The sequence below is a fragment of the Somniosus microcephalus genome, chromosome 5 (genome assembly GCF_052327205.1).
Source record: "Somniosus microcephalus isolate GS21.2 chromosome 5, FLI_Smic_1.0, whole genome shotgun sequence".
NCBI lineage: Eukaryota > Metazoa > Chordata > Chondrichthyes > Squaliformes > Somniosidae > Somniosus > Somniosus microcephalus.
This window is the reverse complement of record NC_140991.1, coordinates 207,323,666-207,340,460: the sequence shown is the minus strand read 5'-3', so window position 1 is coordinate 207,340,460 and position 16,795 is coordinate 207,323,666. Positions and strand designations below refer to the sequence as shown.

General features: G+C 43.3%; 1 protein-coding gene across 1 annotated transcript in view; it reads left to right on the top strand.

The window, feature by feature from the left end:
• The window catches only part of creb5b (cAMP responsive element binding protein 5b), a 665,061-nt gene that overhangs the window by 397,996 nt on the left and 250,270 nt on the right, over positions 1-16,795 (top strand). Inside the window, exon 8 of the mRNA XM_085988619.1 lies at positions 12,023-12,149. Coding sequence (XP_085844745.1) covers positions 12,023-12,149 — 127 coding nt within the window. The remainder of the gene's footprint in view (positions 1-12,022; positions 12,150-16,795) is intronic.

Sequence of the window (16,795 nt, the reverse complement as noted above, 5' to 3'; positions counted from 1 at the left end):
TGTTTTGAAGCTAAAGAACAGGGCCCCTGTAGGAATTGACGAATTCCTATGAATAACGGAGATCGACACAAGAGAACAATCAAACAGGTCTTTACTCAAAGGAGATGCCACGAGGACTAACTGGGCAGTCCCGTGGTTTGCGACGTGACGTCATCGCGTTTGCCCGCGTTTTCCCGCGCTCTTAAAGGGGCCACGCCCCGTACATGCGAACTCTATATACAAAACACAGTAATGCCTAACACAATGGTACAGGTTTAGGCTGGTGTTAGAACATCGTTAAAGAGAATCATATACAGTTAGCCAGAGTCATTCAGTGGTTCTGCCACACCCCGATATTTACTGGGAGGTGGGGAGGGTGTCGTGAGGCCAAAAATGGCCAAAGAACCCGGCAAGGCCAGGGACACTGAGGCTCTGATGATTTTAATGGCAGGACCTCATTTAAAGTTTTGTAGGTCCGTCTCCCACCTGGCAGCCAGCCAAATGGACAGCCTGGCCGGCAGATGGGCGGGAACAACAGCAGCAGGAAGCTGCAGCCAGGGACCCTTGGGAATGGTCCCCGGCAATCATGAGGTCAGAGAGGCTGTGATCGAGTTAGAGATGCCTGCGATCAGGGCTGGGTGGGAAGTCGGGAATCGGGGCTGTGGGAGGTTGGGAATCGGGATTGAAGGGAGGCCGAAGGCTTCCATGAGGGGCCGGGGGGAAGCACTTCTTTTGCTCCTGGCCCACAAGGAGTGCTGGAAAAGGGTCTTACCTTGGGGAGCTTGCAGCTCCTGCCTCACTTTCACTGCCGGGATTCCCGACCCCTGGGAAAACCGTGCAGCAGCAGTAAATTTTAAATTGGCTCCCAATTGTACTGTGGGAGCCAGATTTAAATATGTTAATGAGCTAATTTATTTTAGGGAAGGAAACCTGCCATCCTTCCCCAGTCTAGCCTATACGTGATTCCAGTCCCGCACATGGTTGACTCTTAACTGCCTGGCCTAGCAAACCACTCAGTTCTATCAAACCACTACTTCAAGACTACCACCAGCTTCTCAGTGCTAATAGGAATTGGCAATAAATGCTGGCCTTGCCAGTGTTGTCCGTATTCCAAGAATGAATTAAAAAAAAGAGGTCATACTGCTATCTGTGCATTTGAACCAGATACGAAAGTCCTGGCAGGTGGAGGTTTTCACTTCCTGCTTTAATACATTCAGGAATCAGATCAGTGATTGGTTGTGACTGATGCAACGTTATGTTTAGAGACTGCTTATTACATGATCAGATTTTTAAAATGACACTGGTAGTTTCCACTGAACTGCATCTGCTTCACATGTTCTATATTTATCGAGTACTGCACAGCTGTAAAGCTTCATTGATTGCACAAAGAAAGAAGATAGCACTGCAACAAATCTAAATATAGGTTAATGCAATCTTGGAGGCATTTCCTTGAATTCTCTAATGTACTTTCAATCTAATGAATGGTGTTAAAAGCCCAATTTTTCTGTCCTTTTTTTTAAAGAATAGCAAATCCACATAAACATTTAATAGTCTTGTCCATGCTACAGGGTATGCCAGGATGATATTTATTTTATAGGAATATATTTATCCAAGGTATTGTAAGGGGTCGTTTTAACGAGCTTATGGTGTGCTAGATCGGTTTTGATTTCGCACTGCTCGTGAGCGGTTCCGAAGCGCTCCCCCCTCACCGGTTCTAGACACTGGGCTTATTGCCAGACAACCTTGATGTGTGGCCCAACTTGTGACTCGGAAGACAAATGGATCAGGTGAGACAAGGTGAGTTTTAAATCAGAAATATCTTTATTTTCAAGGAGAATAAACACAGAGAATGCAAGAATCAATTTAGACAAAAATCATTAGCACGTCTCCCAATGGGAACTAAAATTTAACACACAAGGAATAACTTTGACTATCTTAAATCATACAACAATTCTTAATCAGCGGTATACTAAAACGGGGGTGGGAAAAGCGCACGGACACATCGAGGGATAAATCACACTCCTGAATTACAAAACCCTTGATGTTACAAACCCTCCCGTTGCTAAAATATACCTCAACTATGTCAGTTAGGTAGAGTTGGGCCTTTATGCTCACCAGAATTTTAAAACCCTCCTGGACCTTGGTACTCCTTGTTACGTCCGGGATCTCCACTCTTCCTTATGGGACTGGCTCCTGAACCCGCTCTCCTGCACAATCTTGAAAGTCCTCCGAACTCCTCGAACCATCTCCTCTCCACTCGGCCTTCGAACTCCTGATGGTCTTGGATCTGGACTGAACTTCTGAATCTGCTCTCCTGCACAATCTTGAAAGTCCTCCGAACTCCTCGAACCGTCTCCTCTCCACTCGGCCTTCGAACTCCTGATGGTCTTGGATCTGGACTGAACTTCTGAATCTGCTCTCCTGCACAATCTTGTGGGTCCTCCTCGCTCTGTCCTTGACCTCGCGTCTGTGTGAATCTGTGATGGATCTGTCTGAATCTCACTGAATGAATGAATGTTTTGCTGTCGATTTTCCCTCAACAGTTATACTGTTTCCTTGCCCTTATCTCGGCGCCAAATCAGGGGTTTTCTTTTGCCAAGGTAATGGGCAGGCTGCTTTGACAAAAGCAAGTACTTTATTTTAATGTCTTGTAAATGAAACTGATGGGATCTGTCCTGTGTCCCTGTGCTCAGCGATCTCAGAGATGGGTTTGCGTTTTGCTAGCAATTAGCGCACCTCCAGGTGCAAATACTTTTGTTTACGAGTTCGTTACTGCTGTAACCATATTATCATATCAATAGCAGTAAGTTCTGGAATCTTCTAATCGGTGATGACTCAGGCTGCTGTAAGATACTGCTGGTGTGTCCTTTTGAACTGAGCCATGAGAACTGCCAACTCCATCTTGTGTCCTCACAATGTGGCCATTTCAGGGGTTTTACCAATCTAGACTGTATTTTCTGGATTTTGCGAATCCTACAGTATCTCTTAACGGAGTGACTAGGAGGGTCTTTTTCCAATAATGAGTACACAAACGACAATTCAGGTATTGACGTAGGAACATAGGAACAGGAGTAGGCCATTTAGCCCCTTGAGCCTGTTCCGCCATTCAATGAGATCATGGATGATCTGCGACCTAACTCATATCCCTTAATACACTTGGTTAACAAAACTCTATCAACATCAGATTTAAAATTAACAATTGATCTAGCATCAGATGCCATTTGTGGAAGAGCGTGCTAAACTTTTACCACCCTTTGTGTGTAGAAGTGTTTCCTAATTTCACTCCTGAAAGGTCTGGCTCTAATTTTTAGACTGTGCCCCCTAGCCCTAGATTCCCCAACCATTGGAAATAGTTTCTCTCTATCTACCTTATCTGTTCCCCTTAATATCTTGAAAGCTTCGATCAAATCACCCCTTAACCTTCTAAATTCTAGGGAATATAACCCTAATTTGTGTAATCTCTCGCTGTAATTTAACCCTTGGAGTCCGGGTATCATTCTGGTAAACCTACGCTGCAATCCCTCCAAGGCCTTATCATTCCTAAGGTGTGGTGCCCAGAACTGCTCACAGTACTCCAGGTGTGGTCTAACCAGGGCTTTGTACAGCTACAGCATAATTTCTACCCCTTGTATTCTAGTCCTCTAGATATAAAGGCCAGCATTCCATTAGCCTTTTTGATTATTTTCTTTACCTGTGCATGACATTTTAATGATCTATGTACATGGACCCCCGAAGTCTCTTTGGACCTTCACTATTTTTAGCTTTTCAACATTTAGAAAGTACCCAGTTCTATCCTTTTTAGGTCCAAAGTGGATGACCTCACATTTGCCTGCATTGAAATCCATTTGCCACAGTTTTGCCCATTCACTTAATCTGTCGATATCCCTTTGTAATTTTATGTTTTCATCTACACTGCTTACAATGTTGCCTATCTTTGTGTCATTGGCAAATTTGGATATATGGCTTTCTATGCCATCATTTAAGTCGTTAATAAATACTGTGAACAGTTGAGGCACCAATACAGATCCCTGTGGGACACCACTAGTCACATCCTGCCAATTAGAGTACCTACCCATTATCTGTACTCTGTCTCCTGCTGCTCGGCCAATTTCCTAACCAGGTCAATAATTTGCTTTCAATTCCATGGGCTTCTACTTTAGTTAACAGTCTCTTATGAGGGACTTTATCAAATGCCTTCTGGAAGTCCATATAAATAACATCCATAGACATTTTCCTGTCCACTACTTTAGTAAAAATTTGTAAAAATTCTTGGTGTTGATTTTGATATCCCTTGCAAGTTGCTTTTCATACTCCTTTTTGTAGCTTTTATGATCTGTTTTGTGACCCTTTGCTGTTCTTTGTATCTTTCCCATTCGCCAGGATCTGTTCTATTATTTGTATTTTTATATGCTTTTTCTTTTAGTTTTATGCTGTCCTTTACCTCTAGTCCTCCATGGCTGTGTTTTGGCAAGTAGAACTCTTGCCCCTCAGGGGTATAAACTGGTTCTGTATCACCTTCAATTATTTTTTGAACATCTCCCACTGATCTTCTGTCATTGTACCCATTAACAGATTTGCCCACTTTACTGTGGACAGTCTTTGTCCCATCCTGATGAAGTTGGCCTTACCTAAATCTAGAATCTTAGTAGCTGTTTCACGTTTCTCCCTTTCAAAGGTTACGTTGAACTCGATCATGTTATGATCGCTATTGGATAAATGTTCATGCACCGTTAGGCTGTTAACTAAATCTGGCTCATTATTCATTACTAAATCTAATATGGCATGCCCCCTTGTTGCTTCTAGGACATATTGTTGTAGAAAACTATCCCGGACACACAAGAAATTCACTACCTTTCTGACAGGTGTTGGTCTGCTTATTCCACTCTATATGCACGTTAAAATCCCCCATTAAAACCACTCTGCCTTGTCTAATCTCTGCATTTATACAATCTAGCACTTCACAGCTGCTACCCAGGGGGCCTATACACAACTCCCACTACAGTCTAAAATGCTTTCCTATTTCTTAATTCTACCCATAAAATCTCCACTGCCTGCTTACCTCTCGTTATATCTTCTTTTATCATTGAAGTGATTTCATCCTTAATCACTAAGGCTACCATTTCCCTATCGTTCCTGTAGCCCTTATAACCTGATATATTTAGTTCCCAGTCCTGACCGTCTGGCAGCCATGTCATACATTCCAATTTGAATTTGCGCCTACAATTCATTCAATTTATTCCTTGTACCCCATGCATTTGTATAAAGAATGCTTATTTGGGCCACATACCCTTGTTCTTCAACTCTAATGCTTTACTCACATGTTTCTTATTTCTGTCTCCTCGTTTAATCAATTTACATCTTTTAGTTTTCCCTTTACCTGTAAAGAAAGAAAAGAAAGACTTGCAATTATATAGCGCCTTTCACGACCACTGGACGTCTCAAAGCGCTTTATGTCAATGAAGTACTTTTGAAGTGTAGTCACTGTTGTAATGTGGGAAATGCGGCAGCCAATTTGCACACAGCATGCTCCCACAAACAGCAATGTGAAAATGACCAGATAATCTGTTTCTGTTATGTTGGTTGTATGTAGTGCCTAAAGCACAATTTCTGACTGTTACTCTGCTCTACCTGCTTTATGTTCATGATATCCCACATAACCCATGGAGGATGAAATTCCTTCAGTGGATAATTTTAACAAAAAAGTCAGACTAAGTATAGAACAGAGAATTCAGCTTTATGCTCAATCATGTTGAGATTTTCTTTAAAATTACATACACACCAACCTATAAAACTTGGAAAAGCTGACAAATAGCTCCCCAAAACAACTCAAAAAGCAACGTACAACTGGAAACAGCCCTGACTAAAAACCTAAAAGCAAAGGCCACTGCTTCAAGGTGAATGAATAATTAATTTTTTTTATAACATTGGATTTCAGGATTTTATTGGTGTTTTGGGATCATATTCTGTATTTCAGTTTTTCTGTGAAAACTGAAGCACAATAGCTTCATGTATGTCCGTTATCACCAACCTGGACATTTTCCATAATTCCCAGGACCAAGCTGTTGTCTTCGTGCGACACTTTACGACAAGCTTTCGTCACACTGAGCAGTTGATGGCCATTTGTTATTATTCACTGTTGTGGTTGCCTGGTGTTGCCAAGGAATCACTTCTGGTTATTTGGTGCACTGGAATCCCATTACTGCAAATAAATTTCAATAATATTGTGATTTGCTGGTAGGAGAGGAGAGCCATCTCCAAGTGGTGTATAACTTGAAGTATTCAGTGAGAAACAGCGTATGAGGTGGGCACACCTAATTTTGTCAGAGCAAAATCTTGAATCGCTAGCGAAAAATGATTTTATTTCCATGTTTTGTAAGTATGTTCTCATGGGCTGCTGCTCCACAACATATGACAAGTTAATCTTTAGCCATAAATGATTCAATCCAAAATCAATCCCTACCCCACAAGTTAAAGCTACCTGTACAGAGCACATTGACCAATTCGAGCCTGCTTCTTCTGTGTCCTTTTCAATGGCTGGGACTCTGCTTACATTTGATTTCCTGGACTCCTGCCGTTAAGACTGTGCTGCTCTGCTGAACTACACCGAATGCCTCGGCTGATGTGCCTGTGTTCTGCTACTCAACTTCTTCAAGTTTAATGGAACCTGTTTCAGCCTACAGTGCCTATCTCATCACCTGCTGATGTTATCCACTGGGCTTCAAGACTGTGCTCCAGTGCACTGCTGGCTTCAAGTCTTTACTCTGCTGCTGTCTTGGATCCTAAGCAGAAATCAATTTCTCTGCTGGCTTCTGGGCTTTACTGTGACTTCCACCTACTGAGACTGTACCCTCTATTCCACTGCCAGGCCTGCTTCTGTGGGCTCAGTTTCTAGTCCTGTACTGGGACTTTTCATCCTATGCTGAGTTAGCTCTGTTCCAGTCCTGCTGGTTCCCATTCTGCTCTGGATTGTTCTCCCAAGTTGCTGAGTGTCCTCTGATTTGCTACTACAGGTATCTGCTTATTTCCTATGGCCACTGATTCTGTTCTGTTCACTCATCCTTCGGACCATCTCCTTTGCCTCTTTGATCAAGTTTTTGACCACCCCTCCTTGTAAGTCCTTCTTTGGACCATCACCCATCGCCCCTGTGCTTGCTGGCCTACATTGGCTCCTAGGCTGGCAACCCCTCAGTTTTAAAATTCTCATTCTTGTTTTCAAATCCCTCCATGGCCTCGCTACTCCCTATACCTGTAACCTCCTCCAGCCCCACAACCCTCCAAGATCTCTGTGCTCCTCCAATACTGACTTCTTGCTCATCCTCGACTTTCATCGCTCCACCATTGGCAGCAGTACCTTTAGCTGACTAGGCCCTAAGCCCTGGAACTCCCTGCCTAAATCTCTCCGTCTCTCTACCTCTCTTTCATCCTTTAGGATTGTCCTTAAAACCTACCTCTTTGACCAAACTGTCTTAATATCTCCTTATGTGGCTCGATGTCAAACTTTGTTTGTTAGTGCTCCAGTGAAGCCCCTTGGGATGGTTTACTACATTAAAGGCGCTGTGTAAATCCATGTTGTTGTTGTTGTTTGGTTTGCTATCCATTTTTGATTATGCCTCTGTGAAGTGCCTTGGGTCATTTTTCTATGTTTAAAATGTTTTTCTTGTTGTGGCTATGGTTTCCTCTCAGGCGCTGAGCTTGAATTTCCTCAGGGTTTCTCCCACTGCAATGCCATAACATCAGGAGAAGTCCTGACAAATTTCACTCTCTCTCACACACACTCACACACACATATATATATTTGTGGTTCTCTATAACCTTATCAGTCTTTTCCATCTCTCTATCTGTGTATATCTGTGCTTCTGTGTACATCACTATGGTTGAAAGTTCCTCTGTATCTCTCTTTGTGTATTCTCTCTGTCTCCTGTGTGTCTGTGTCTCTCCCTTGCCTCATCTCCCCTTTTTCTTTTTGCTCATGTCTAATTTTTCCTGTCTCTCTCTCATTGTGTCTACATTTTTCTATCTCAAATTGTCTGTACAACTCTCCCTTTCCCCTCAGCCTACCTCCCTCCCCTCAAACTTCCTCCTTCTGGATATTACCCTACACTCAACGGCTATTCTTTGCAGCTGGGAAACTTGCTGTTCATCTTCTAAAGAGTTCATAGCACTTATATCAAATAAGTAAAAATTACTCAGCAAACGTATTATATGCACTATAAACACTTTAGAAATAGAACATTATGTTTTCCCAGTGGCAAAGAACAGCCAGTGAACCCAGGGAGTGGCAGCGATCAGAGGCAGGCAGTGTTATTATAGGTACTTTGAGGTCTGAGCCAGTAAACCGGCAAAAATCAGCTGGAGGGCCTCCAGAATCTGAAGTCAGGGCACACCCCATGGGAGATCGCTACTGTCCCACTGCTTCTCAGGGCTTTAGGTTGTAGGGGGTGTTCCTCCATTGAAGAGGCAAATTACTGGAGGAGGAGTCAACCAGAGCTAGAAATGGCATCTGAGGAACCACTATGTGAACGGATTGGACAGTAGTCCAAAAAGTGAGCTATCCATTCTGAATGTGGAGAGTCGGCAACTATGTAATTATTTACAGGTGGAATCTCACCTTCATGACTTGCTATCAAGAAGGCTTTTCCACAAAGAATTCAGTGCATGAGTTACCACGGGTTGATTTTGCTTGTCTTCTAATGACTGGCAAAGCCCTGCTTGAAAGTCACCTGCTGCCTTTGGCACAGGCAGAGCAAGAAAATGAGAATTTGTTTTTCTCTATCGGGGGGAGAGGATACAAAAATCTGTTTATAAATTTGATCTAAAATGGAAGTTGCATGGAATCAGCTCAGGCCACTTGGAAGTTGTACCAGAACTGCAAACCGATAATGCACCATTTAGAGGCAAAGAAAATACTCCTAAGTTGGTTCAGAGGGTTTGATGTGGTATTGGGTCATACAGACTATGAAGGTATCTGGTTTGATCCTTGCTCAGTAGTGAATTAGCTGACCTCAGGTGTAATGGGCTATTCTATTTTACCTCAGTATCCTGGTTCTATGTAACAGAAAATGCTAGGAATTGGTTTGGCTGCAATTATTCCTCAACACGGGTGACTAGCCTGTTGATATTCACTGTCCAGGCTTCCATATCAAGAATGGCCTTTTGGGTGAGATTATAGAAGGCTACATCCCCTCATGGACCTTCTTCCCCAAGAATAGTCATCGCTTGCAGAGAAGGACAAAGAAAATTTGGAGGACAAAAAGATCAAGCAAAAAATATGAAACCTTAATAAAAGAAAATAGTGACTTTTTTAAAAGGAAAAAATAATAATTGTTGGAAATATTTTGCTATTAGATTTCTAAGTGTGCAGTGTGTAAGGACTTTAAAAATATATTTTCTCAGACTGTTTCTCACCAATTTTCTTCCCTTCCTTAGTTGTTGACTTCCTCATTGAGGTTCAGTTCCACTGGCAGTGGTCATTGTCTGGGTCTTCACCCAAGTAGCCATTGTCCATTATCCATGTGTGAGCCTTGACAACAAATTCCAGAAGCCTACATGAATGTTGAGGGATTGTGCCTGTGCCTCTCACTCAATGTCTTCTAGCAGTGGTGGTAGAACAGTGATCAGGAGTGGAAACCCTGGCCAAGTTTCCCTTCCCCAGCACAGGGCCACTGCAGCCAAATGAGGTGTCCTTACTGCTGCCCCAGCTGAGATCAGCTAACTCAGCGCAGAACAGGGATTGAATCTGGAATCTTTCTGATCTATAGTGCTCAGAAGTGGCAGTTTTACCTCTGAGCTGTCAAGATAGGTACAGAAGTTTAAGAGCCTTCCTCTTGTAACAACAGAAATCATTTTCACAGGTTTTGCCCTTATCCTAACCTGATCAAATGCCAGTGGACAGATGAGTGCTTTTATGGGTTTTTTTTTCAACTGCTCTGATGGAAAAGAGAACTATAGGCTATTTTGTAAAAATGATCCCAAACTGTGTTTGAATAAAAACCTAAAAATAAACCAATATCCATCCACCTGGTATGTGCCTGGAATGATTCAACAGTGGCCTGGCAGCCAGTTCAGAGTTATAAACAGAATCCAAAAACAAGCTTTTCAAAGTAAAAAAAAAAATCCAAATTGCAGGATCTGAAAATTGTGCTCTATTTTGTTTGTTGTTAGTACTAACATTTGCAATGTCGATGGCATTAAGTATGGCTTTGACTTTGGCTGTGGTTGAATAACATGCTGACATTCATTGTCAAGGTTCACATATTTAAAGTGATCACTTGGCTGAGGGACTGGCAGATGAATGAATGATACATGTGTAGAGTCAGATTATCCTAACTGCGCCCCAAGAAGTCAATGTCTTCAGGACAGTCAGGGAGAAAATTACATTCATTGATTTACACACAACTTGCAGTTTTCAAGTCATTCTGTTTTATAAATTGTGAATTACTGGTATGTGGTGCTTGCTCACTTCCCTCTATTGTATTGGAGAGCTCATGTTACAGGCATTGTGATATTTAGCTTTGATTATGCGACAAGTAAAAGGTATGCCTTTTCATAGTTACTGTTCTTCAGTTAGATATAATAGATTTATTCACTATATATATATATATATATATAAAACTATTTTCATTGCAGTTTAGAGTATATTAGAAATCCAACCCACATTAGGAGGAATTTTGATTCACTCCACCATGAAACAAGGCAAAACGGGAGTTAAAATGGAAATGGTACACTTACTGCTCGATTCCTGCCCATGGCCATTTTAATTGCTGCTTTTTATGGGCGGCTGAAGTACCCGCTTCACTCAAGTGGTAGGCACATAAATTTATGCAAATAGAAGTCATTTAGATAGGACATTAATGCAATTTTGATGGACTACTGAATGTCTGCCTTGGACGCCCCTCTCAATAAACCTGGCGGGTAGGAAGCAGAGGCCCTATAAACTAAGTGTTAAAGTTTCCTTTATGGGGCAATGAAGAGCAGGAGTGTACCTCTAGGACGCACAAAGAAAGTTTGTCCACTGCCACCCGGGTTCCCCCCACCCACCCGTGAAACCCACCCTAAACCATGGCCCCCATGACTAACCTGCCTGACTGACGGCCGTTGGACCAGCCGATGTTTGCAGGCTGAAAGCCGACAATCTACCTCTGGATACCTGTTTCTAGTGAGCAGCTGGCAGGTGGGATGTAAATGAGGCTGGTAAAATAGACCGGGCCTCCCCCTGCAGCTCCTGGATGGGCTACCCGCGTGCCCTCCTGGCTTCTCACCCGGGAGTTAAACTTCTCCCTGTCAGCCCCGATATTTACGGGAAGATGGGGAGTATGCGGGAGAAGCCAAAAACAGCCGAAGAATCTGGCCAGGCCTGAGACTCAGAGGTCCTTCTAAACCTAAAGGCAGGACCTCATTAGCATTTTTTTGTTCCGTTTCCTGCCCGGAAGCCGGCCAAATTGACCGCCTGGCTGGCAGCCGGGACGTAAAACCAGCGGCAGCAGGCCGCACCTGGGGACCCTTGGGGATGATCCCTGGGAAGGGTGGCAATCGCAGCAGGGTGGAGAGAGAGGTCACTGTGCTGGAGGGAGAGAAAGGCCATTGAGGCTGGAGTGGGGAGGTCGGTGATCACGTCGGCGGGGAGAGAGATGCCACGATTGGCAGGGGGGAGGCCAAAGGCTTCCTTGAGGGGCCGGGGGGAGCACTCCTGCTCCTCCTGGCCCACAAGGAGTGCTGAGAAAGGCACTTATCTTGTGGAGCTGGCAGCTCCTGCCTCCCTTTCACTGCCAGGTTTCCTGACCCCTGGGAAACTCGTGCAGCAGCAGTGAATTTTAAATCGGGCCCGATTGTGTGCACATGTGCAGCGTGTTGGGGATGTGTTCCCCGTATATAAGTCCTGAACCCCCCCACTGATCCTCTCCCGCCACCGTGGGGTTGGTGGGGGGTGGGAGGGATTAATATTGAGGTCATTGTGTTTTTGTTAAGATGTCTTGTGATTTTTCACTTGCCATTCTGTTCTGTAAAATTGTTTTCTGATGTCCTTCACCTCTTTTTGTTCCCTCAGGCCTGTCCCAGGATCTCTGTCTTCATTACTGCATCTCCACAACAGACACAGGCAGCCCATGCCAGGGTCCATGCCTGGTAACCTCCCCAATTCCACAATGCCAGGATCTTCTGCAGTATTGATGCCTGTAAGTGTCAGTGATTTTTCTGTTCTTAATATTAAGTTATCTTACTATTTAAATGTAAATTCAGGCCATTGTAGCATGACATATAACTATCTTGTTACAAATACAGTTTCAGTGGCATCATTTGCTCCTGTAAGTAGTACAACCCAGGTAGGTAACAATAATATCCCCTTATGATCAGAATTGGATGTTCATGTTTTTTGCATTTGTGCTTCTTCAATCTCTCTGAAAGCAGACTGAGCAAACACTTGATGAGACGGAGCTTGATACAAATCCTTAAGATGCTTTATTCACAGCGATTGAACATACTGAGTAACAGTTAGTTCAGATTCATTTATTTCAATCAACACATGGCGTTGTGTAATAGTAAAAAATAATGAACATGCTATGCTTCTCCACATCAGTGGGTTGTCTTACGTGACTTAAACAAGGTCATTTCTGAATTTTCACTCCTGCATTTCAACCTTCTTGCTGCATGAGCAGCTCACCCAACAGAGTTCAAATGAGGCCTGACTATAAAAATGCCTGATGAAAGTGGTTACTTCAAAATTGACCTTGTGGCCTTTTATTAATTAATGAATCACTCAAATTAGATAATTCTGTCTGACTCTCTGGACTTTTTAAGTGCATTATTAACAGCAGAAGTTGGCCAAAGATAGATTTGCAAAATTACTCTACTTAACTGATGAAAAGTAATTAAAGAGTTTTTTTTTCAATTTTTGCTACCTGACTTTTCTTAAAACACATGTTTTGAACGTATTGCCCCTGAAATTCCCTGGGGCTTCTTGTGATCTCCTGCTGTAACTTCAGTGGAAGATTGGTGGAGTCCCTGAAGAAATGGCTGAAAATGTCATCCAGTTTAACAAAATGTGAAATACAAACAGAATATTTTTAAAACAAAGAGGAAAAACTGCAAATGCTGGAAACCTTAAATAAAAACTGAAAGTGCTAGAAATACACAGCAGGTTAGTCAGCATCTGTAAAGATCAAAGACAGGCATTTACATTTTGGATGATTATCCTTCATCAGAAATGTTTTTAATACTTTCATGACAGATGGCTTAGTAACTGAAATACTGGATTATTGGCATCTCTAGGGATAATTTTCTCACTTTATGCTCTCGATGTGGAGCCTCACTCTCTGATAGCACATATCAGTAGTTCATGCGTGAACTGTGCATAATTTTCTATTTCCATTTAAATAGAAATTATTGGACAGAAAATTGTGCAAAGCGCATGTACAAATTTTCAGTATTTACTACTGGCAAGTGAGACTCCGTGCTGGAAAATGACCCAGTCTGAGCTCTAAATTCATTTCCCCATTTGAATGACCTTGGGAATCTCACTTCTGCTTTGTGCAGGTTTTCCATTCATGGTTTCTTCTCCCTTTATGCTTCAGGATGCCTCCACTGTCAAAAATGCCATTGGAGGCAACTGTAGTTAAGGACCTGATACGAATTATGTTGGAGGCACAAAACGGGACAAATAAGACAAGTTGAGGGTCAAAGGCTCAGGATGATGCTTTCAGAGAGTTTATAAAGTGTATGGAGTGAAAATCAGCGATAGAAAATTGGCAGCCCTTTGACGTCAATGGAAAAGAAAATCAGGCGGGGTGTAAATGGGCTGCTGATTTCTTATCGCCAGTTTTGTGCTACCGTCGAAGACCAATTTCATCCCTTATGATGTGTATACAAACCAGGAAAGTCTCAGGTTCAAACCCTGATCTATAGTCAGTTACCTGGTCTCAGCCAGAATTGGCAATAGGGGCAATACAATTGGTTTCAGTGCCCTGGGATTAAGGAGGGCAGTGATCCCAACTGCAGTGCGCATGTGTGAATTTTGGGTGAGGAAAAGACTCATGGTTGAATAGCTTTATTGTCAAGGCTCATTGATAAAGAATTGCTACTTGGACATGGTATTGGACTGTGTCTGGCACTGAACTCCAGCAAGAAGTAAATGCCTTAATGAAAGGATTGGAAGGAATAAAAATTAAGTATTGATATGAAAGCTTTTACTTAAAATTAAGTTTATAAAGCATGTCACATACGTAGTGGATCAAATTTTGCTTCAATCACTGATTTTACTTTTCCCTATACTAACAGCTAGGTTATTGAAACTGTAACTATATTCAAGCTGCCTCCCACTTTCTTGGCAGGACATCATTTGGATAGCAATTTTCATGGAGCCAGTAATGCTGTTTACGTCAACTCAAAGTAATTTTTCTCTAGAATTTTAGGGTGTAGGCAGCATTGGACTCTAGCTTCGAGCAATGTTGGATTTCCCATTTTGTTTTTCATTGCCATTTAGACTTGCAAATTTTGTACCAATTAATACATTTATTAGGGTACATTTCAGAGTTCTTTATGCTGCGCAAATGGTAATTACTGCTATTAGTAAATCACACTTCACTGACTATTAATTTCATAATAGCAGGTAAGTTGAGTGGAAATTGGGAGCAGTTCTGTCAATATTTAGACAATGTGGCAGAGAAATGACAAAGCCAATGGAATGTTAGGACACAGCCAGAATAGTGGAGTGCAAGTCTATGCTGAGGCTTCATTATGCATTGGACCTGACCACACATGGATAAATATGTTCTTATATGTAACAATGAAGGAACCTCTTCTTACCCTGGAACCTCTTCTTACCCTGGAACCTTACTATGGACTGGTGCAATATATTTTTTGAAAATATTTGATATCTGTTACCCAGTGAGACTGCAGATTTTCCTTACATTGGGCCTATGGTGAAAACAGAGGCCTAGAAATTCGGTGGTTTACCGCCACCCGCTACCGCCAGATTCAGGCGAAAAAATGGCTGCCTCCACACTTACGCAAGCTGTCGGCGGGTCCCATAACGGCCGCCATTTTCGGATGGCCGGCAGCGCTGTCGATGTCAGTGATTGCTAAAATCATGGAACTGATGCAGATCGTGATGTCAGAGAGTGTGCAACGCTCACTTGACGCCCAATCTGCGAGTTTGGAGTTCGTCATTCAACTTACCGGCATGCATTAAGTGCAATGAGCTGAGCAAGTGTTGACAAGCAGGAGGAAGGCTGTAAAGGGATCATCAGCAACAACTTGCACCTGACATGTTTCTGCAGTTTGACTGGCTCGGTGCAACTTTCTGCAACTCCAGCAGCTTAATTAGCTTCTTTAAATGTTCTACGGTAACAGAGAGTGTTGTTGCAAGTGGAGATGCCTTCTTTCTTATTTAAAGGCTTCTGCTCACAACACCTGCTCACAGTCATGGGGGCTCTACTGGCAGTACCCCTCGCACTTGAGTATCTTTGGGAGAGGGAGCGGAGGCAGCAAAAAAGATAACAAGATGCCTGCAGAGGGAGGATGAGGAGGGCCAGGAGGGCTCTCAAAAAGCAGGCCTTACCCACCTAGGGTCTTCTGAGAGCACTTCTCTTCTATCCATTAAAGCAAGGAACAGTGTATTAGGAGGCTACGCTTCACCACGGAGGTGGTCACAGAACTCTGCCACCTCTTGCAACCAGACCTGCAGCCTCAGAGCAGGGCGACCATGGCTCTCCCAGTGGCAGTCAAGGTCACCGTGGCCCTCAATTTCTTCACCAGCGGATCCTTCCCGTCTGCAGGTGGAGAAACAGCTAACATCTCACAATTCACCATCCATCGCTGCATCCATGAGGTCACTGAGGCTCTCTATACCAGGAGAAGAGACTACATTGTCTTCTCTCTGAGCAGAGAGAAGCAGGACGAGCATGCATGTGGCTTTGCCAGGATAGCGGGCTTCGCCATGGTGCATAGAAACATAGAAACATAGAAGATAGGAGCAGGAGTAGGCCATTCGGCCCTTCGAGCCTGCTTCGCCATTCAATGAGATCATGGCTGATCATCCAAATTCAGTACCCTGTCCCTGCCTTCTCCCCATATCCCTTGATCCCTTTAGCATTAAGAAATATATTCAACTCTTTCTTGAATATATTTAATGAACTGGCCTCCACCGCCCTCTGTCGCAGAGAATTCCACAGATTCACCACTCTCTGGGTGAAGAAATTCCTCCTCATTTCAGTCCTAAATGGCTTACCCCTTATCCTTAGACTATGACCCCTGGTTCTGGACTCCCCGGCCATCAGAAACATCCTTCCTGCATCTAGTCTGTCCAGGTCTGACAGAATTTTATAGGTTTCGATGAGATCCCCTCTCAATCTTCTAAACTCCAGTGAGTATAAGCCCAATCGACACAATCTCTCCTCATACGTCATTCCTGCCATCCCAGGTATCAGCCTGGTGAATCTTCGCTGCACTCCTTCCATGGCAAGAACGTCCTTCCTCAGGTAAGGCGACCAAAACTGCACACAATATTCAAGGTGCGGTCTCACCAAGGCCCTGTACAGCTGTAGCAAGACATCCTTGTTCCTGTACTCGAACCCTCTTGCTACGAAGGCGAACATACCATTTGCCTTCTTAACCGCCTGCTGCACCTGCATGCTTACCTTCAGCGACTGGTGCACAAGAACACCCAGGTCTCTTTGCACTTCCCCTTCTCCCAATCTATTGCCATTCAAATAATAATCTGCCTTCCTGTTTTTGCCACCAAAGTGGATAACCTCACATTTATCCACATTATAGTTCATTTGCCATGTTTCTGCCCAATCCCCCAACCTGTCCAAATCGTACTGGA